The sequence below is a fragment of the Anguilla rostrata genome, chromosome 4 (assembly GCF_018555375.3).
Source record: "Anguilla rostrata isolate EN2019 chromosome 4, ASM1855537v3, whole genome shotgun sequence".
Taxonomy (NCBI): Eukaryota; Metazoa; Chordata; class Actinopteri; order Anguilliformes; family Anguillidae; genus Anguilla; species Anguilla rostrata.
The window spans coordinates 15,080,255-15,101,402 of record NC_057936.1 but is presented as its reverse complement, the minus strand read 5'-3'; the positions used below and the strand labels follow the sequence as shown (position 1 = coordinate 15,101,402).

Below are 21,148 nucleotides of genomic sequence, written 5' to 3'. Positions count from 1 at the left end.
TAATGCGCTGTTTATTCATTTTAATCACTGACGGTTTTAACAGAAATATTCTCAGATAAGTTTACATATACATTTTTATTTGTTTCTAACATTTATCAGTGTTTCTGACACACTTTGGCCTATATTCAATAAACATTTGTCCTCCACATGACTTTGGCAATTTGTGCTTGACATAATAATTTTTTTTTTTTTTTTCTGTGGGAGAGAGATTTGATGTGTAGATAAGTGTTAAATATTTAAAAGTAGTATTTTAAGCATCACCCTCAATACATTTTAGTAATTCAGGAATACTTGTCAGGGGGCGATTAGGACGACAATAAAGCTTTATTGTATGGGATGTACAGATACTTTAATGTTAACCATCATTCACAATAATTGCAACGCTGATTTTCAGACAGGGTAAATGTAAATGCTCGAACAAACAAAATATGAAATGCACCCTTTTATGTGCCCTTTATATTACCTTATTCGTGGAAGAAAAAATACAAGATGCTCAAAACATATAATAGGCCCACTTACTTAACTGACAGCTTTCGTGAGAGAAAACCTACGTGGGCGGGGCGGGGCAGTTCTGCCAATCTCACGCACACGCGGCCTTCTGAAAGCTTACTGTCACGCGATAAGCAACGAACGACATCTACAGCAGGAATGCGGGAAATATCGCTGCTCTGGTTGACATACTGAGACCTGTTCTAACGTTTCAGATAGATGTAAAATCTTCCCAGTTAGGCTCAAGTTACTGTAAAAATACGTTTTGGCTAGACAGAGGCCTGCAGCACAGCCACGAAAAAGTATCTGAGGGATTTCGCACTTCTAGAGGTTACAGAAACTTGACCGGGTGAGATAGCCTACTTTAGCCTACATATCGGCATGTCTGGGAAACAGACTTGCAGTGTAACGTTATCGATAATACTTTTGCTGGAATGTATCAGCAATAATATTTGCACATACACAAGGAGATTTATGTAGCGTAGGACTATAATGTGAACAGGAAGAAGACGGATAATCATCATTATAGCGCTTGGCTGCTTCAGCATCTGCACAGCTGACGTGAGAATGTTTGTTTTTGTTTTACAGTGTATGACAATATATCTATCTCCTGCAAAACATCGGATATCTTAATTATTTTGGTAGCCGGACACAGCCTGATAGCACTTTCTTCTTCATCAATGACTATGCATTAATAAATGTTTCGTCCGATTAACTTGAGTCAAACTAACTTGCGTATCCAGTTAAGCATAAGTAAAAGGACGCTTAATATCATAATCAGGTTTTATACACCGTAGCTAAATGTCCAGTATTAATTCAACTCTAACAGAGTACATATGAGTGCAATTAGGACCATATGTACTCTGTAAGAGTTAATTTAACACATACTATTTTAGAGTGTAGAAGGTTAATAATTTTATTTCTGGTAGCGATCAAAACTTTGTTATCAAGTCCCCACGCTCTTTCCCACTTACCATTGTTGCTTTAGTTTTATTGAACAGCATAGGCTATAGGCTGCTTCCAGTATAGTTCCACTGTTAATCACCCTGTTAATCCTCGGATGTGCCGATTAAATTGAGGATATAGCCTAACCAAGGTTTTAGCAGGGTTACAATAATCATAGAAACCATTGTCAGGTAGATAGAGGTACAAAGTATGCTACCTATGGTATTTTGCAACATAATATTTACTGGGTGGTCATTATGATGTCTCAACAATTCAGAGACAGGTTTCATCAACATTTTCGACTCATGAGCTACTTCTAACAGGAGACTTTGTTGAATATGAGCCATAAAGGAGAGCAGAACCTCTTCTTCCTGAACCTGCCAGACGCACGGAAGCTGTGCTCTGTCACCCTGTCCCTGCTCTTTGGCCAAGATGACGGGGAACTGAGGAACACACAGGTGAAGTCATGCAGGTGAGGGAGGCCTGAGGGGGAGCCTTATGATAGCCTGTTACTCTGCTGAAAACTCTAAGAAGATATACCACATGTCATGTCACAAAAAAATAGCCCAAATTACCTCAACTATTTAATGTTTTTAATTTAATGAAATGTGCCGCAAGTGCAATATATTTCCAAGGATGAGAACAAACTACTAGAAGAAAATAAATGATGTCACTACAACATGTTTTGCAGAGAGTTACTGTCCCTGTATCCAGATATACTAGCTTCTCCTGCTTTGGAGTCATTTGAGGAGATCACTGTTATAATGGCTGTAAGTATGATGTTGCCCTTTTATTTTCTAATTATGTTATGTGTTTTACTGTTGTTATTATTATTGTTATGCATTTGTTATATTATTGTTATGCTTTTTTGTGAAAAAATGAAATAAAATTGTGAAAGGATATTTCTCAGCTAAAATATGGCTCACATGGAAAATGGCTGCTCTCGACATCACCTTAGACATCATTGCTCCTTAAACATCAGTAAGTTGAGCCTGACAAGAGCTCCAGCAATCACATCTCTTTGAAAGTCAGTGTAATCTCCTCCTTTTAAATCATATTAACACACTTCCGCTCATGTCCATGGTGCGGGGGATACAACCTCCATAATTCAATAATCAAAAGAAAAGAAATACTCCTGCACACACAATCTGTATCTATAGATTGCTTGTCTCTTTTAGCCGTTTGAAACAAAACAAGGAAAAACAGACAGTCAGCCAACTGTGGAATTGTTATTTATTGCTACTAAAACTTATGTGATGTGGTTTCAGTTAAACTCACAATATTGTTTGGTCTTCTGTAATTATCCTGACACAGATATTACATTCAGTGTCAATACAGGCACTCAAGCCAAGGGTCTTTTTTTCTTTAAATAAGCAGCTTCTGTAGAACAGATGTTACTTATAAAACCAAAGTAGTCTGTGCGCATTCCATAAATTATGTTCTACACTATACTTTGGAAACAAGCCATTCAAAACAAAGACAAGTAAAGGAGGTTTCTGACAGTACAGACTCCAACCATCAACATTTACGAGCATTATCACAGGCCTACTTCAATTTGGTAACTTTTTTCTACATAGAATCTTCCTGTGGATGTTGAGGCTTGTCATAATGATAGGGAATGCTGTGTCGGCATTTTGAGAGGACAGTCTGAACTCCTTGTGTACGGTGTTTTTTTCCCCTTTATTCAGATTAGGGGAAAGCAGAGCAGGCTACAGAGAAGGCATTGCAGTACATACTGTAAAGTGGCATGCCAATATTACTTCATTAAACGTGAAAAGTCAGCATTATACTCAATGTCTGACCCAATGTCATATGACAGAAACCAATAATATATCAGATAAAGCTTATTGAACCATGGTCCATTTATCAATTTATCATTTATCACCATGCAATATACTGGTCTGTTGACACCAGGGTGCTGACACTGAACACTTACATACAGGATTCACTAGTCCACCAATCATTGCCTTTGTTTTAATTGTTGCACCATGCATTTTAGTGCTGCAACCATTATGAAATCACACCTCCCACAGATAACCTTTTTCAAGACTGGGATCATCCAGGCGTATACACAGAGACATGGTCTGCAGGTAAGCTCTTTTTAATTCATTACAGTGAGACCTTGAGTATGACAGATTGCATATTATGGGAAGTCAAATGAATGCTGTGTGGGTTGTTATTGATTGTATGTCATGACAGCAGAGAAACAGGGCCTTTTGATGGTGATTGTCACTGACTCACTGTGTTGGTACAGATGGGAGCTCCACAGAGGGTCCTCCCCAGCACTCTGCAGGTCTGCCTCTCGTACACCCTGACTGTCAAACTGGCTCCCAACTGGAACAAGGTCGGGCAGTTCCTAGTGGCAGGTAGGACCATGCCAGACTAAGTAGTATCCCCAGCCAGCACAAAATATTTTAAGAATCCTAGAGAACATTCATTCCTTTTGGTTGTCAGATAACCTTATAACAAGAATATTACCCCCTGAACAATCTGAGAACATTTTAACTTCTTTCAAAGTCAAGGAAATCTTATAATCTAACCATGTTCCATACAATCTTACACATGAACATTTTATTAGTTTATTTGACAGGGACTATGCACATTAATAACTTTTATGTAAATGTGCTAGAATTAGCCAGTCCGGCTCATTGTCATCTATAGTCCCAGGGCTACGTTTTTTGACTGTGGAGGAAACCCACACAAACACAGGGAGAAGATGCAAACTCCATGCAGAGAGAATCTGGGTGAGCCAGTACTCAAACCCAGAACCTCCTTCTTGCAAGGCAACAGTGCTTGCCACCGTGCCGCCCCAACCAAATCCTTTTTCAATGGGAATAACAAAACTGAATAATGTTCTAAGGGCTTTATTTCAGGGCTGGTACAAACTCACAGCTCAAACACAAGCTCAGGGGTAATGTTGTCCAGCACGCTGATAAAACGGAAATATTTTTTACTCTGACAGTTTGCAAGATCCTTTGGGAGAGGGATGGGTGAGGGATGGGTGATGGATGAAAATACATATTATGGTCAAGAATGAATAAGGCCCAGCTACACACCACTAAAGTTCTCAGAGCACACTCGTTACATGCTGAAGTCTTGAGTGACGCACTCATCTTGCTATATCATAGCACTTAAGGCAGTGCAAATTGGGGTTTTTTAAGGAGAAAAGATAAATTATCTGACTGGCTTTGACAAAGTCACACCCTTAGTATAATCCCTTAAAACCTTATCCCTGTGGTATATATACTGTATACCACAGCTGAGTCTTGATATGTGCTTGTCAGGGCACAATGGTGTTACGGCCGGACAGTATTTGCAATGTAAAATGGAGCTCTAAGACCAGGGGTGCCCTGATTTTTCTGGCTTGCTATCTACTTTTTCAATGGCCAGCACAATGTGTTCTACCAATGAGTATTTTGGCACTATTGGGTCATATCACCTGAAAATGCTAGTTTGCCAGGTAGATAGCCTGGTAGATGTTTTGAGCTTATTTAATAATGTTGCAAGCAACCACTGTCCAACACTTTTATTTATATACTGTGGCCATCTTCAATACCTTACCCAGCATGGCTTGAGGATGTTTTCCCTGATTGGGTGATCCTGAGTTAAGTTGTAGAAGGGAATGGAAGGGGGGTCAGGTTAATTTATGACAAGGACTGGCCTGCCAAAAAGCTGACCATGTACTTATTGATGATAGTGAACTTATGTTGTTGGAAGCAAGGTTAAGCACTATGCTATTATCATGAATTAACTCTCTTTCTAATGAGATCAAGCATTAATATGTTAGGAGGTAATTCAGTTATGCTCTTGAATACCTATTAAAAGCATGGACGTTTATCCCTGCTTCTAGAACAGGATGATATTTGTAGACAGATAATTGTCAAACCCAGCCAGTTGTAACCTCCAACTTCAGTCAAATTATTATCCATATAACAAAACCAAATCGTACCACATTGGTTTCTGCTTGAAACTGGAAGTGGTTCTAAAAATTGTAATTTCAACTATCAGGCCTCAACCCTATTATCCATATAGATATTAAGATTTGGAAAAAGTATAATCCCAGTTTTAGATTATAGCACCAATATCCGTTAGCTAGTGAAAGTAAAATCCCCTGCCTAAAATGGACCAGATCTATCGTGTCACCACCACGACTGCTCTGCCCCATATAAAAATGCATTGGCTAAGTTATTGTGTTACTATCAGATATATTAATGTCATATGTATTGGACATTTACGTGACCACACCACAAAATTTTGAGTTTAGAGTTGTTTCTGTATCATAAATGGGTATGCTTAATGTAACAAAGTTCTCCATGGAAGCAGATTGGCCACATTTCATGTTAGTCAAGTGTACCTGTCTGTCAAGCAGAAGCCATAGGGAAGAGGAATGAAAATGGAAAGAGTTAGAATTTTAACTGATGCATTTTTTTTAAATGACACGCGGTCTGCCAGCATGGCCTCTTCAATCTCCTGGTTAATGGTGGTTGACGCATTGGGCACCCCTCCCTAAAGACTGTTCCTACAGTACTCCTTGGAATTACAAATAATGGTCAACAGACATCCAGGAAACCAGAAGGATTTTGTACTACTTTTGCATTACCTTTTAAATTTCTTGGAATGTTTTGAGAACCAGTAATTGTTGAGATTGTGATATTTTTCATAGTCAGCTTTGGGGTATAATTTTCTTTCAAATTTTCCTACAGTGGTAGTGTATGTGAGCAGATATATATATATATTAACCATTAAATATATTATGCCATCAAGCATAAATGTATACAAACTGCTTGTGTTGGCTATTAGTCTCTGACCACACCCAGTAATGTGCAACATAAACACTACGACTACTACTACTATCAAAGTTCAAAGCTGGCAACCTTTTATTTGAAAGTCTTGTGTTTGCTTCATTTTAAAATGTCCCTTAATTACAACTAAAATACATGATTGCTTAAATCAATACGGATTAGAGGTAATAGATTAAGAACCTTTTTACCATGATAATCAAATTTCATAATCATCTTATCTTCAGTATGTTTTTTTCTGCAGGAATGGACTTTCTGTCTTACTCTGGAAAACTTAATGCTGTTGGTGGGTATACAATAATTCTGTGTTTCTAACAAAGGTGATATGCATTTGTGTTTATTTAACCTTCCTTTTGTGCTGACCTGTTTTTGAGTTGAGTTTTGAGTTTGATCTGTTTTTGAGTTGATATGTCAGAAAGACTTCATGATACCCTCAAGAATAGTTATATAAGCAATAAAAAAAATCAATGTTTGCCATATTATTAAATTTCGACCTGGCAAAGAATATTGGCTATTGATAGTATGGCATGTTGCATTAAAAACGTATGGGTAGTTCTGTTGATAAAATTTGACCCAAGCAAGATTCCCCTCTGAGTCTACCCCCAAGTAGATGTCGAGTGTGATCCTGATCCATGATAAAGAGAGCTCTGATGAGCTCAAAGCCATGACATGTTCTTGTCAGAAAATGGCAGTATATTATGGTGCTTTTGGACGAGCAAAAACTGAGAATGTAATCCGAGTGATCCCAGGGCCCACCAGATATGCAGTGTCACATGTCCAAGACGTACAGTCTGCTTTTGAGCTTTTCACTGAGCCAGTTGAGAAAATTGTGCTTGAGATGATGAACGTGGGAGGGAGATAAGTGTTTAGTAATAGCTGCAAGAAGCTAGATGAAACACACATGCATGCTTTATAAGGGGATATTGCCTCTAGCTGGACTATACAGATCCAGTCAGGGGACTACTGCTAGCTGTGGGATGCTGAGTCATACTGGACTATTTCCCATGCTACTGTGTCAATGCAAACATTTCATGTCATGTCAAGAATTATTCGATTTGACAATCATGAAACAAGACCTAGTCGCTCTATGAAAGACAAGCTTGCTCCCATTTCAGATGTTTGGGGAAATTGAGTGGAGCACTTTCCACATATTACAGTCCAGTGCCTGATATCACTGTAGATGAATGCCTGGTCCATTTCAGTGGCTGCTCTTCCTTCAGGCAATATATGTATGTGTGTAAACATGTAGAAACATAAAGACACGCACACACACACAGAAAGAGACTCTTTAATTATAGAGATGTTCTTGGAAGAAATTATACGATAATCCTGCGTCTGGTATTGTCTGTTTAGAAATATGATTGTTCACGTCCAGTATAAATTTGTTATATTGAGCAAAATAAAATTTGGTTTTAGGAACTAAAAACTGACTTTTATGCCTTTTTTTCTTTTCCTTTTTAGACATATCTAGATGGGTCAATTTTGACCCATAACATCACAGGTGTCTTGATGATTGATAGTTAGTTATAGAAAATATATGAAGTTATAGAAAATGCAAGCAATTTATTCAGGAAAACTTTGTCTAATACTAGTCTGCTTATATTGTAAAAGCTAATGTAGGCTTGGAAACATAAAAGTAAGAGTAATTGTTATGGTTTTGAATTAATAAATTATGAAGCAGAATTACATTTGGGATGATAATCACTATTAATCAAAATTTGACAAATGTGGCCTGCTAGCACAAGAGGTGTGTGCCAACTTCTAATGCAATAGGTTTAAAATAAATAATTGACACAATGCCTGGGGGGATGTTGTATTTATAGTTATAGTACATGGTAAAGCTTTTTCCCTCCTGAGATTTACTGAGGTTGGCTGTAAAGACTCACCCTCAGCTAAAATGGAAATATTCCTCACTTAATATACTACTACACAGCCTAGAAACAACAGCCCTATGACAGGCCGAAGGTAGTTTATCATCGAGAGGGTTGCAATGTAAGGTATGCAAGTGGTTCAGGATCTTAAACAGGATGTGGCCATAAGTCTGAGGCCACTTTCACATTCTTCGCATGCGAGCACGCAGGGTTCACGGGGGCTGTGTCTCTCTGACAGCAACGCAGCTGAGCGTCAGCGAGAGCCAGCTGTGCCTCAGCGTGGAGGCCGACGCGGTCCGACTCCCGCCCGCCACGGTGAGCAGCATCCCGCCCGCGCGCGCCCACGCTCAGGAAACCGACAGTCGCAATGAACAGCCGCACAGTGTCCATGACATTACAACAAAACCGCTTTCACGCCAGGTGCACTGCAGCACACTCCAGTTGTTCATTTTTGTCCCATAATAAGCCATCTGTCAAAACCGGTGGCATTCTCGTGGTGATGACATCATGAAGTAACATGATGGCCATGCACAGGCCTCGCAGTTTAGTCAGTGTGAGGAAAAGAAATGAAACAGTCATCTATTCTTCCAGGTCAGGCAGAGGAAAATTAATGAGACAACACGAACAACACACTCCGACTGATTGGATAGTAAGCTCTTAACCTCTGAATGCAGTGTTGGTGGTTGTGTTTGTTTCTGGTCAGCTGGAGGACTTTGACATTGCTGACAATGTGATAAGGAGGTTCCACAGCAGCAGGGACACAGTGATTCATTCCTTCTCTTTGCCAAGTAACTGGTGCTACATTCTTCCCAGGTATCTTTCAGTTAGCTCCCTGTGACCAGCCATCTTAGAGAGTTTGTGTCTGTATGTGTGTGCGCATCATTCTTTTTACAGAATACATTTAGGTATCATAATTGTAGCATTTCACTGTTCGCAGTCTTTATGCTTTTGATACACTGACAATTAACGTGATATTTCACTGTCCACAGTATGAAGAGGGGTCAGATCATTAGCATCAGTCACCAGATACCTGCCGAGTGCCCCTTTCAGTCCTACGCTGACATACGGAAACATTGGAGCAGTCTGGTACAGTACAGTCACAGTCGGCAGTGAGAATTACAGTCACAGTCGGCAGTGAAAATTACAGTCGCAGTCGGCAGTGAAAATTACAGTCGCAGTCGGCAGCGAAAATTACAGTCACAGTCGGCAGCGAAAATTACAGTCACAGTCGGCAGCGAAAATTAGAGTCACAGTCGGCAACGAAAATTACAGTCACAGTCGGCAGCGAAAATTAGAGTCACGGTCGGCAGTGACAATTACACTCACCGTGAGCAGTGCAAATCTGTGGTACTGTTTGGCAAGCTACTAAAACCAGTTACCTGAAAAATCACTGCCATATAGTCTGTGCCAGAAGTGACTCTTTCAAATATGTCAAATACATCCTGTCTTTCTAACCCCTTTCCATTTAGCACACGTTTTACAGAATTTTGATTTATTTACCCAAAGCTGTTGTGACTCAGTTTATTTGGGTTATTTTTGTAAATAAACAATTTAGGTTGGATATGAAAATGGTATTTTTGCATTTTCACTTCATACGTCATTAAATAGCATGGGTACTTGTTTATATCCTAATAGTGCCCTGTTTTATTCGTCATATGCTTTCATTTCATTTGGTTATAATGCATGCTGTTGCTTGCAATGCTTGGCTGAATTGGTACAATGCATGGTAGGGGCACTTGGGTAGGGGATCTTGTTCTGTTTGCATAATAAAATGGGCAATCTGAAAATGTGAAATTAAGCCATGTTTGTTGATTCGCTTGGATGAAGAGTGGGAACACACTGTTTCTGCTTGATTAATAAAAATTCGGACTGGATACTAGGCTGTATAATTTGACTTTTGTGAACACAGTTGAATGAAGCAGAGAAGTATTCTTTGCACTTGCTTGGGAGGCAACATATAGGCTACCCTCTGTATGTTTTTTTCTTAGTAATGTTTAAGGAACTATAGAGGTTTAAGGTCAGACTATAGATGACCCCCTCAAACCTACCAACATTGCTTTGGTAAGATTTTGCTTATTGTATGTACAAAAGCAAAGGCTTACATACCAAGGTTAAGTTTGGGGGGGGCGGGGGGGTCTATAGCATGATCAATGAGAAAAATCAACATCAGTTTAGTTGGGTCAGGCTATAAAATGTCCAATGTCCTGACTCTGTCTCAGGGGAGATTCAGGCGAGAGATCTTTGGGCGTGGCTTTGTCAGATGGTTAAATTTAAGGCTCAGTCAAAATTCTAGTGTCAAGTATTTGCAATCTGTGTTATTTATTGACTAATGCTGTGTTTCAGTTCTCAAGATATGTTATCTCAAATTCAAAAATTGGACACTGGAAGCTCATTACCTTTATAAACCTCAGGGGTAAAAGGTTGAAGTCTGGTTGAAGACCCAGTGAAGATTTTTGTGGTGAAAAGTCTGTGAAAAGTCTAAGTGTTTGTGTGAAAACCTGGCTACATTTGTTTGAAAAGTGAAAGTTTTCTGGTCAACTAGGACGTAACCAGGCTATGTCCCAGTTAAAACCTGAGCTATATTGCGGTTTTCCTAGTCTGTTTATGTCAATACGTCTCTCAATATAGATTTACCCCCCTTAAGGCATCTAGATTCCGGCTTTTGCTGACTGGGCATGTACTGACAACCCTTCTTATTTTCATGGCCTTTGTTTGTGGTGCAGTATGGGTACCAACTTCCCCTAGTGGATGAGCAGGATGTGGTCTACTGCAGTGTGTACTTCAAGCTGGTGGGAGAGAGACTCTTCACGTATCCTTTTGCATGTCAGTCGTCGCCAAAAAGGGGACACTGAAGGGGGAAGATTGCTGTTTGTTTCATCTCTTTCAGGAACAGCTCACTCCAGCTTCCTTCAAAAACACTGACTCTGCAGTACCAGTCTGGTCCACTGGAGGGTCCTGTCCTGTGTCCTTACGCATGTTATGGAGGTTGCTATGTCTGTAAAATACACGCATAGTAATGCTGAAATTACATTATTGTCTCTAACACTGTACTTTTGTTGACCGTAAGCATTTAGTTCCATCCATCCACCAATTATGTAACCTGCTTATTCCTAGTCTGGTTCGTGAGTTGGAGCCTATCCCAGCATGCAATGGGTGAGAGGCAGGAATACACCCTGGACAGGTCGCTAATCTATCGCAAAGCAGACGCACCTCTCAGACATGCACTCACACCTACGGGCATTCGTCTCCAGCCTAGGAGTCTAGAGTCTCCAGTTAGCCTAGCCTGCATGTCTTGTGGACTATGGGAGACTCGTGGAAGCGGAGAGAGCATGCAAGCTCCACACAGAAAGGTCTTAGCCCTATCCACTGCTCTGTCGTGTAAGCAGTTTCTTGTAAAATAAAAGTTGGCTAACCATAGTTTATCAACAAGTGTAAAAAAAGATAAAATGTCATATCATTATCGAGTTGCAGGATTAACATTCATATTTAAACAATGTAACTGAAGTGTGTGTAAAATATTAGCAGCTCTGTCTCTTGACAACATAGAGCTTTCTCATTTTTTTCATATATTTTGAGTTTCTAAGCACATCATTTTGTTATTGATACTAATTTGTACCCATAAAAAATGTTACATCAGCAACAAACATACAGGCACTCACCTCTTTGAACTTTCTTTTCTTGCATATAAATGCAAAGAATCTTTATTGTGCTCTGCTCCGTTTGCCAAGTTTCTGAACCTTTGCCGCTAGCCTGAGAGTCATTCAGTGCCAAGATGAAGCAGCCTAGCACAGAGCCTCAGGTCGATGTTGCCAGTCTTTTCAGAATGTGGTTTTCATTATGGGAGGAAGAATGGTAATTTTATGCAGGCTCTGTAGGGGCTGATGCCCTTTGTGTGGACTAAGTTCTGTGTTTGTATGAATAAGGCTGCAGACTTAAAGGGGATTACATTACCAGTTGTGTGTGAGGTCATATGGAGTGATTTATATGTACTGGGTGCATAAGGAAGTTTGGTTGAACATGTATTAAGAAAATAAACAATTCTGCGTATTGTACTTGTGAACGACATTTGCAGATAGTTATAGCTGCAATAGATAGATGGATAGAAGTACAGACAAAAAGGTACATTCAATGAGTCACCCTATGTGGAAATACTGAAAAGACTGAAGATAAATCATTTCTATCATTTGTATGACATGTTTTGTCTTATGTCCTTAACCTTGGCTTAGATACCCCCTGTGCTGCATCAGGGCTGAGCCCATTCAGCGCTTTCCCAGGTTTGACCTGCAGGGGGCACTAAGCTCCTTCATGTTAGACCTGAGAGGTAAACTCCAGAGTGTATGTGGCTTCCCCATCCGCATGACCAGCAAGCCCTGCTATTACACCACCAGCCTCAGCACTCCTGGCTCACAGGTACAGGAAACTTACGTATGCACACATGTATACACTCACACACACACACACACACACACACACACACACACACACGTGCACACACGTCCACACACACATACATATATAGGTTCACTATATAAACAAACACTCACATTGAGACATACAGTACACATTTGGTGAGTTCTGCAATAACCAAAAATGTTGCAGAACTCTCCACATATTCATTTGTGATGAACAAACTGCCTTTTTGCTTGCATTTATTTTTAGAAATGCCAATGTTGATACCAACCCTGTATCTGCTCTGTACAGAGAAATGAGAAATATCATTATAGTTTTATTATTTAGAGTCTTTGATTAAATCTGAAAATAAGTATATATATTGTGGTTAAATCTGGAATGGTCAAGGTGATGATATTTCCTTTTTGAGCAGGAGAATTAAAGCACAATTATAATGGTCATTGCACTATACATTGAAACATTTGATTAACCTTTGTGTTGTGTTTTCTTGTTGGCACTGTTAGTCAGACATACCCAGGACATTGTTCGGATTTTATAGCAATACATATCAATTCCAAACACAAACAATATATATATATAGGTTATTAATGGTTCCATTTTACCTCTGCTCAATCACATTTAACAATCAAAGTGTTATTCTTTTTTTTAATAAAGATGTACTATAAATCCACTATGTTTATCTATGAACAATTAAAATGAAACTAGGTTTTCATGCATGCATGATGTTTATTGTTTTGAACTGACAATCTCAGTTATTTTTTTATCTTTGTCAAAAAGAGATAAAGCAAACACAGATGATGAAGACATCTGTGTTTCTTTTCATGAGACATCTTTTCATGAAGATGAAAACACAGAACAAGAACCAAATTTACGCTGGTTCAGTCAATGGTTATGCAACACATCTCTCAAAAATACATCTCTTTTACTGAAAGTTTAAAATGGGTTAATTTGACCCAAACCCAACACAATGGTTTAACTTTCCTTGTTAGTGATAGTTCCACCCCAGACTGTTAACATAACAGTTCCTTATTTGGTATTTTTTATTCTCATGAACCTTCACCTGAGCAGAAAGTCTGTGATCAAGGACATTTGTGTAATATCTGGAACATGGTCACGTTTGGTTCATTTTTGTTCTGACGCAGCCCTGAAGATTATTGTTTTATGTCATCACATTTTTATTCTACTGGAACATAGGGAAGGGAGGAGAAGAAGACTTGTTTCATATTTTGCTGCAGTATCACAAAAATACGGATTTGATTAATGGTGCCATACTGTGAATGTATTTCTTTTCCTGGGGCAAGAATCCTTCATCGTCCTTTTGGCCGTGTGAGATTTTTGCGGAGTGAGCTTTGGTGAAGTTCTCTCAGTGCTCACGCTTTGTTGAATATGGGCTGTTTTCTTCGAAAATACTTAAGTGATTTATCCAATCTGGGAGAGAAAAAAAAGGTAATTTTGAGGTGAAACAATAGTAGATGATACATTAGGTCATTTCCTGCGGTCTGTCGTCGTCTACAGATGGAGTAACTCTCTGCCAAAGCTAAGCGTATTATATTTATATTTGTCTGGGCGGGCGACAGGGGATTTGACAAATGATGTGCCATATGATTGAACAATAAATCTCTGCTCTTGAGCCTGCACAGATGTCTGTAAGGCTAATTTTGTGGCGTACGTCCTGGCGAGCTGCACTTACGATGACGTCCATGCTGTTAAGTTAAAAGAAACGACGCTATTTCGTTTGCATTCGTTTAGTATGCATAACTGTGGGGATCTTTTTGGAGTCGTTCGTTTTGCGAGCCGGTGGCACCTGGTTATTTTTTTATTGAACTGGTTTCTCATTTTCTCTCGCTAAATAATTGATGCGCGCTGTGCAAATGCATTATCGTATATATGCATGTGAAAACGCTATTATCCTGTTAGTTTGTTTAGAGCTGCCATCGGTACGGGACTTGTGTGTTTTTGCTGCTGTTGTTGTCCGTAAGTCTAGTGCTCTGGTTGCAGGGTCCCTGCAGCAGGCCGGTGAATCTGACCACCAGGTCCGCCTGCCGGCCCGTGCTAACTCAGCTGCCCCCCGGCATACCCCGAAATGCCCCATTTGCAAGCCAGCCAGATGGGCGGAGCGTCGGCGCCCAGTACGGCGGGGGAGGGGCTGCCTCTCAGGCACCTCTCGCTAATGCTGCTCCCGCAAGCAGGCCTGTCCCCGCCCCCGGCTCCGCCCACAAAATCGTGCCCATCTTTAGAAACAAGGCGCTCGACCGACACGTCAACGTCACCAAGATACTGGCGGAGAGGAGACAACAGAGGCGGGAGGAGGGTGGTCAGCCCCCGGCAGGGTCCGACGGGCCCGCCCCTGGCCCCGCCTCTTCATCTAAGCGGAAACAGGAGGCCCGTCTGGGGGCGGGGCAGAGCCAGCCTGGCCCCGCCTCTCATCCTGGAGTGGAGAATCCATCGTGCCAGCAGGGGCACTACAGTCAGGGTATAGGGAGAGACCTTGAGCCCAGAGAGTCTGTCCCACAATCTCCTGCCATCAGGACAGAGATCCCTGCGCTGATCCCCAGCAGTGTAGGGGTGAGTCACAGGAACTGCACATCTTTGCCATTGTGTTCTAGAGCAGGGCTGCCCAACTCTGTTCCTGGAGAGCTACTGTCCTGTAGGTTTTCACTCAAACTCCTAACAAAGCACACCTCATTCACTGATCTCCTTGAGCTGCTAATTATTAGAACCAGGTGTGCCAAATTAGGGTTGAAATAAAAACCTACAGCATGGTAGATCTCTAGGAACAAGGCTGGGCAGCCCTGTTCTAGAGACTATGCTTCTCAAACAAAGGAAACCAACATTTATACACACCAACAACATCAGTTGGTGTGTATAGATTTTGTTCTCTTTCTCTCTCAAATCTGTCTTTAAATATATAGCTGCACAGATTACTTTGAATATTATTCGCGTTTATTATAAAGTGCCAAAGTTTCTCCAAAGTTTTTGAGACAATGTTACGTTAACTATAAATGGTAGATTAGATAGCAGCGTATATATACTATGGAGAGGTGCAAGGAAACATAAAAGATCATTTAAAATGTGCTTTATTTTTTAAGGCCACAGAATGGCTTGTCTGTTTGGCTTTGTATATAAAGCGTTAAATACCGCGGTGTCACCCTGCAGTTGCAGATTGCAGACTGTTTATGCGCCGTGTGGCGTAGGTACATAAAGCATTTTTACAGTCCCGTGCAGTTTTCACTCTCTCCTCACCACTACCGTTGGAGCCCTGCAACCTGTGTTTATCTCAGGGAGACTGGTTCCAGTCTAAACCGAAGAAAGCCAAGGTCAGCGTCGCGGAAGTGGACGTGGAGCATTATGCAAGGAGCCATCAGGTGCTGCAGCCCGCCTCCCCGTCCCCCACCCCCATCTCCCTCCCGCCTTTCTGCTGGGGTTACTCTGTTTGTACCTCAACAGTGCAGATGCTTCCCTGTAACTTGACCCGCACATAAGTCAACGCTATCATTTTAAACATCGATGTTTAGAGAAGGGCTCGGCAGGATCGCCCTCGGACATCTTAGATGCTGCCGGCCCCTAAATCTTTTTGAAAGGACAAAACCAAATGATAAATTTGGGGTTGTCAGGACCAGCTTTGCCAACTCTTGATTTAGGGCATTGGGAGGTCGTCTGAGTGCGTTAACTTATTTTCCCACCGAATTTATTACGACGAGGTCATTCATATCGCAGGAATGCGTTTCTGGGTAAGGGAAAATACGGCAAATATAGCTTGTGGCACACTGGGTAACTCTATTTAAAAAACAGGATTTAAAGCCCATCTGTCAGGATGAAAGCCCTGAGAGATTAAACTGAGTTAAACCTTCAAAAGATATATGTGACCATGTCACACCGGCGTGGAGCATCATGACGCTTTTGAGATCACGGTCGATCGTGATCATGACGGCTGTTAAAAACACGAGATCGCCTGACTCGTTTGGATCAAAGACGAAGTCTCGTATATGCGCGTTCGGTTGATCTGAAGGAGCCGGGCAGTGATTGAATGTCTCTGGCATGCAACACCCTTCCTTACTTCATAAAGCCATAAAACCGCCTGCCTCAGGAACATAATCCAGATTGTCCATTTGCAATCAGTCTCGCTGTGCGCTACGGACAGGGTGCCTTTCCATTACAGGAGAATGTCCCGGTAATAATATTTCTGTTGTGCCCGGTGCCAGGGAAAGGAACACAGCTGCACTGCCATTATAAATAAATGACTGCCTACGAGGTGCGAAGCCAAAAGCTCTCTGACGTCTGGACAGACAATTAACCGCCTTAACCTTTATTTGCCACATCATTTCATGGTCATAAAATTTATTTTGAATATATTATTTAACTTCCTAGTATAGAATACATATATTTGTCTGTATGTGTAATGTTAATGTAGTGGAATACAATACTAAGAAAGCGACTGAATTGTCTATATTCTATATGACCACATTCAAGGTTGCTTGCAAAGTAAGGTGAACTTTTTTGACAAAAGTAGGTAAATCTGTGTTCAAAAACTGAATTCAAAAATGCCAACATTGACTACTTTCAAATGTCGGATTAAATTAAATTAAAGTAATACATTAAGTGTTACTTGCACAAAAAATTTGGCATGTTACTTGCCAATTTGTTATTTGCCAAACTGTTTACAAAGGAAAAGAAAACACTTACACTTAATTGCGAGTCAACGTTAGTGACAAATATTGAATCCAGACTGCAGTGATGGACAGTCAGCCTTTTGCACTTGTGAGAAAAAGCACCTCCTCAGACAAAGGAAGCCGAAGGAAGATAAATGAGGATTGATCGGCCGAAAGGGCTGATCGGCTGTTTGACGGATTAGCTCTTCTTCCCACAGTTGTCGAAGATCAATGCGGCGTCACTGCAGGCCTGGCTAAGGGGGCGAGGAGTGCCCGTCCGCTCAAAGGACAAGAAGGAGGAGCTGGTCGCCAAGGTGATGCACTGCCTCAGCGAACCGTAGGAGCCGCAGCCCTCGCGTTTGGACTCGTTGGTCCGCTTGCTGCCCATCACGAGCCGCGAGCTACTGTGACCTGTACTTTACCTTCAGACCAAAGTAACTGTTAGCGGGTCTTTCTGCATTGATCGTATGGATGACATTCATTTTACATGGCCATTGTGTTTAATTTAATTAGCACAATTTGGGCTAGTTTCACAGACACAGATTACGGCTAGTCCTAGATTATTTTGATTGGAGATTTTCCGTGCAAAACTAAATTTAGTCCAGGGCAAAGCCTAAACAGTGTCTGTGATGCTGGCCGTTTTTGTTCAGTGTGTTGTATCTATGAACACAAAGGTATGCTGTCCAGTCTCGATGTTCTTATGGTTTCATATTTCCTCATTTGACAATATGTGTTGAAACTGTTTTTTATGTCATTAAAGTTTGAAGAAGGAAATGTCTGCTTCTTTGTCTTTTTCCCTCTTAAAAATTAATGTCACGCTGGGCTAAGTAGTCAAAAGCTGTAGAATAAAGGAGTATGTAATTACTTTTTTTTGAGATGATTTGAACTTTGGACACACGAGCCTCTTTTGTTGCTAAATGTAAAACACATAATTGGAGAACATTTAGAGCAGGATGAATAAATTATCCTCATATACCCTTCAAAGAATTGTCAAGTGTTGGGTATAGTAAAAGGTAAGCATGTTCTAAAGCCGGATGTTAGAGTTGGCCTTAATGATACCCCAGACCAAATTGAATGTCGAACAAGAGCCGCTTGAGTGAAATGTAAATTGCAGCATCTTTGATCGCAGACAGCAGGGGGAAAGCCGCAGAGCTTTCGATCTTTGGAAAGCAAGAGATACACTTCTCAGGTTTCTTTTTTTAACTGTTTATGCAGGGAAAATCTTTATGACCTGAAGAAATCTCTGAAAGGCTGAAAGTTTCTTGCAAGGGTAAGAATATCTTTCCTCTCTTATGGCTGTAACATTCTTTGGGAGCGAAAATGTTCCATGTATCAAAGTTTCTAATGCGAACCAGACTCTTTATGGCGATTTGTTCCCCCTTGTTAAGGGTAACTGTTATTCATTAGTGTGAGAGACACTGCTTCACACATTTCTGCAGATATATTTTCTGTGCTTGACAGCACCGTAGCAGGTCGGTGTTGTAATTAGTTTTAATGAGCGATGTGTTCAAAATAGCTTCCCTGTTGACATGGTGCCAGCAAACAAAGAGCTCAGTCTATGTGTTCGTATTTACGGTGTTATTCTTGTTACATAAAAACAAGTGAAGCTTGCAAGAAGTCCAGGATAAGGCCAGGTCAGATTGTTGTCGTTAGCGTGGGATATCCTCTTGATATTCACGTACCTAACGTAGATAGGCTCCCCAGTTCTCTATATCCGCACAACTGAAAATATTTATGAAACACATTAAAGGTTGACATACATAACAGAACAAGTTTACAAAGCTGGATTACTGGAACAGGGATTGTTGCTTATTAAAGTGTTTAATAGAGTGCTGCTTGGCATAGCTGTTACTGTCAACCAACACACCGTGCTTTCTACTGATCTTCAAGTAGAGCACACCTATCATGGCGATTATCATCAGCTTAGAATTTTTCTTCAGTCGTTTCCAAAACAATGAGCCTCATTCATAGGGACAAGGCCTATGTGCTAGATCTGTTTTTGCATGTGTGGGTGTGTGTGTACGTGTGTGTGTGCGTGCATGAGTGCATGTTTGAGTGCATACGTGTGGGTGCATGTGCGTAAACGTTCTTATGCGTGCATGTATGTATGCGTGTGTACATGTGTGTGAGCATGCATGTGTGTGTGCGTGTGTGTGCTTGCATGTGTGTGTGCATGTGCGTGCGTGCATGTGTGTGCATGCAGCAGGAAACAGTGCCACACAAGGAACACCAGGAGCAGTTGAAGTTACTCCAGGAATGTCTGTCGGAGCCGTCACCCGGGGGCAGGATTGGGAATTCCGACGGCAGGGACAGGCCGCGTCACGCACTGACCCCATTGCCATGGCAACGCTCTGTTTACGTGATCCATGGCCCTTCAGAGCGTAAGGCAATCCGTCTCAGACTAATGGGGAGGTAATGGCTTTCTGCTGTGTTAAAGTTTATCGGGGCCACTGAGAAAAACATTGCTGAGGTTCACCGCAGGTGCAAGCCTTTTGAAATTGAATATTGTGGTTATGATCGTGCAGTTCACTTTTTGACCTCCTGAACAAGTTAGAACACATTGAGGCTGAATATAGAGTAAAGGTTGCTGTTTCTTGCTGTTCCTTTTAGTTATTTTACATGCAAATAAAAATGTGGTTCATAATGTATGATCTATTGCCATCTCCATTGGATAAAAACTTGCGTTTACCTGTCATTTACAGACATATGCTTTGTGTTCTTACTCTTTTATTCTGTGGAATTGAATCGAGATTAAATGGAAAAAATGTATTCGATTGCATTTTGGAAATAATAAATCACAGATTTAAATTTCAATTCAATTTTTGTAAACCAGCTTTTACAGAGATTGTCTCAAAGACGCTTTACAGAGGAAACAAAGGAAAATTTGGTAAAAAAAAACAACCTGAACCCCCAAAAAGCAAGCTGTTGGGGAACAAAACTCCACATTTGGAAGAAAAACACCGAAACGACATTATAACTCTGAAAATTGAAATAGCTGTACATAAATGTCTGTCCACTGTTTCCTGAAATTTTGCTTCTTGCCAAAGAGATGGACGACCGCCTAATGCTGTTTGTCCCACGATACCCCAACCAAGCTGGCTTACTCTCAGGCCAAGCATTTATTTGCTTGTGTTACAAGAGATGAATAATTGTTTGACATCAATCTCCTGCTTCTATGTGAAATTGAACCAAACTGTAATTTTGATCATTATTGTGTAAGGATCATTTGCCATGCAAATAAACAAAGTGTGTCGGAAACTTCCTTGCTGAAATTCCTCATGTTCAGTAATACGACGGTAGTAACACCAGATGTGTAGTCCAGTGCAAAACTAGATTTATAGATGCCTTATTATTTCCTGTTAGACTAGGAGAGAGACATCAGAGTTCCTGCTTTCTTTGTACTGAAAAGAAAACATTTGTATTTATGACAGGCGTTTGATGTGATTGATTATAGGTCTGGCGCTTTTGTCTTCTGTGTTTTATTTTTATTTGCTTTGTCTCTCGGTGCCTTAATTAGACTTCCCTTGTTTGAATCCAGTTAAAAGAACCATACAAGTGGTGAATAACATCCAAATGTTTCATATTGTGGGAGCATTGTTTCTTCTGGGGAAATAGTGAAATAATTAAATATGTGGGCTTTGTTTAAATCACAGTATAATATTCTCCTGACAATTCAACGTAATGGCTCAGGCACATTTAGAAATAAAAGTCTGAAATTCAGCCAAAACACTAGTGCTGCGATTTCTAGTTAACAGTCCACATTACAATTTCTATATTGTATTAGCCATAATAAAGGCTATACACTCATTTTAGGGATTATATTGAAATAAAAATTGTTTAAAGTAAAAACTAACTAAAGTATAATTTTGGGTTGATTGGATCTTGAGCAGTTTCTTTATGCCTCAACACTTTGCTCTTTCTATCATTCCAATACAAGTGAATCTTGGATTAATCTGTCCGCAAGTCCTTTAACCAGAGCTCTGCA

The 21,148-nt window shown here is 40.6% G+C and overlaps 1 protein-coding gene across 1 annotated transcript; it reads left to right on the top strand.

The window, feature by feature from the left end:
• The first annotated feature begins 577 nt into the window (after window positions 1–577).
• LOC135252614 (uncharacterized protein C18orf63-like) lies at window positions 578–17,937 on the top strand. The gene is made up of 14 exons (XM_064330894.1): window positions 578–838; window positions 1,758–1,906; window positions 2,126–2,204; window positions 3,468–3,524; window positions 3,689–3,800; window positions 6,478–6,519; window positions 8,343–8,419; window positions 8,808–8,917; window positions 9,094–9,190; window positions 10,828–10,913; window positions 12,331–12,514; window positions 14,513–15,079; window positions 15,796–15,879; window positions 17,382–17,937. The coding sequence occupies exons 2-14, from the start codon at window positions 1,773–1,775 to the stop codon at window positions 17,502–17,504; spliced, it is 1,752 nt and encodes a 583-aa protein (XP_064186964.1). The 5' UTR covers window positions 578–838; window positions 1,758–1,772; the 3' UTR covers window positions 17,505–17,937.
• Window positions 17,938–21,148: the final 3,211 nt, after the last annotated feature.

What these genes read in the sequence shown, in the direction of transcription:
- LOC135252614 (XM_064330894.1), top strand. Translation starts at nt 1,773, where the DNA reads ATGAGCCATAAAGGAGAGCAGAACCTCTTCTTCCTGAACCTGCCAGAC. An exon ending in TCCGACTCCCGCCCGCCACG is followed by an intron (nt 8,420 to 8,807) that starts GTGAGCAGCATC and finishes GTTTCTGGTCAG; the next exon opens with CTGGAGGACTTTGACATTGC. An exon ending in TCAGCACTCCTGGCTCACAG is followed by an intron (nt 12,515 to 14,512) that starts GTACAGGAAACT and finishes CTCTGGTTGCAG; the next exon opens with GGTCCCTGCAGCAGGCCGGT.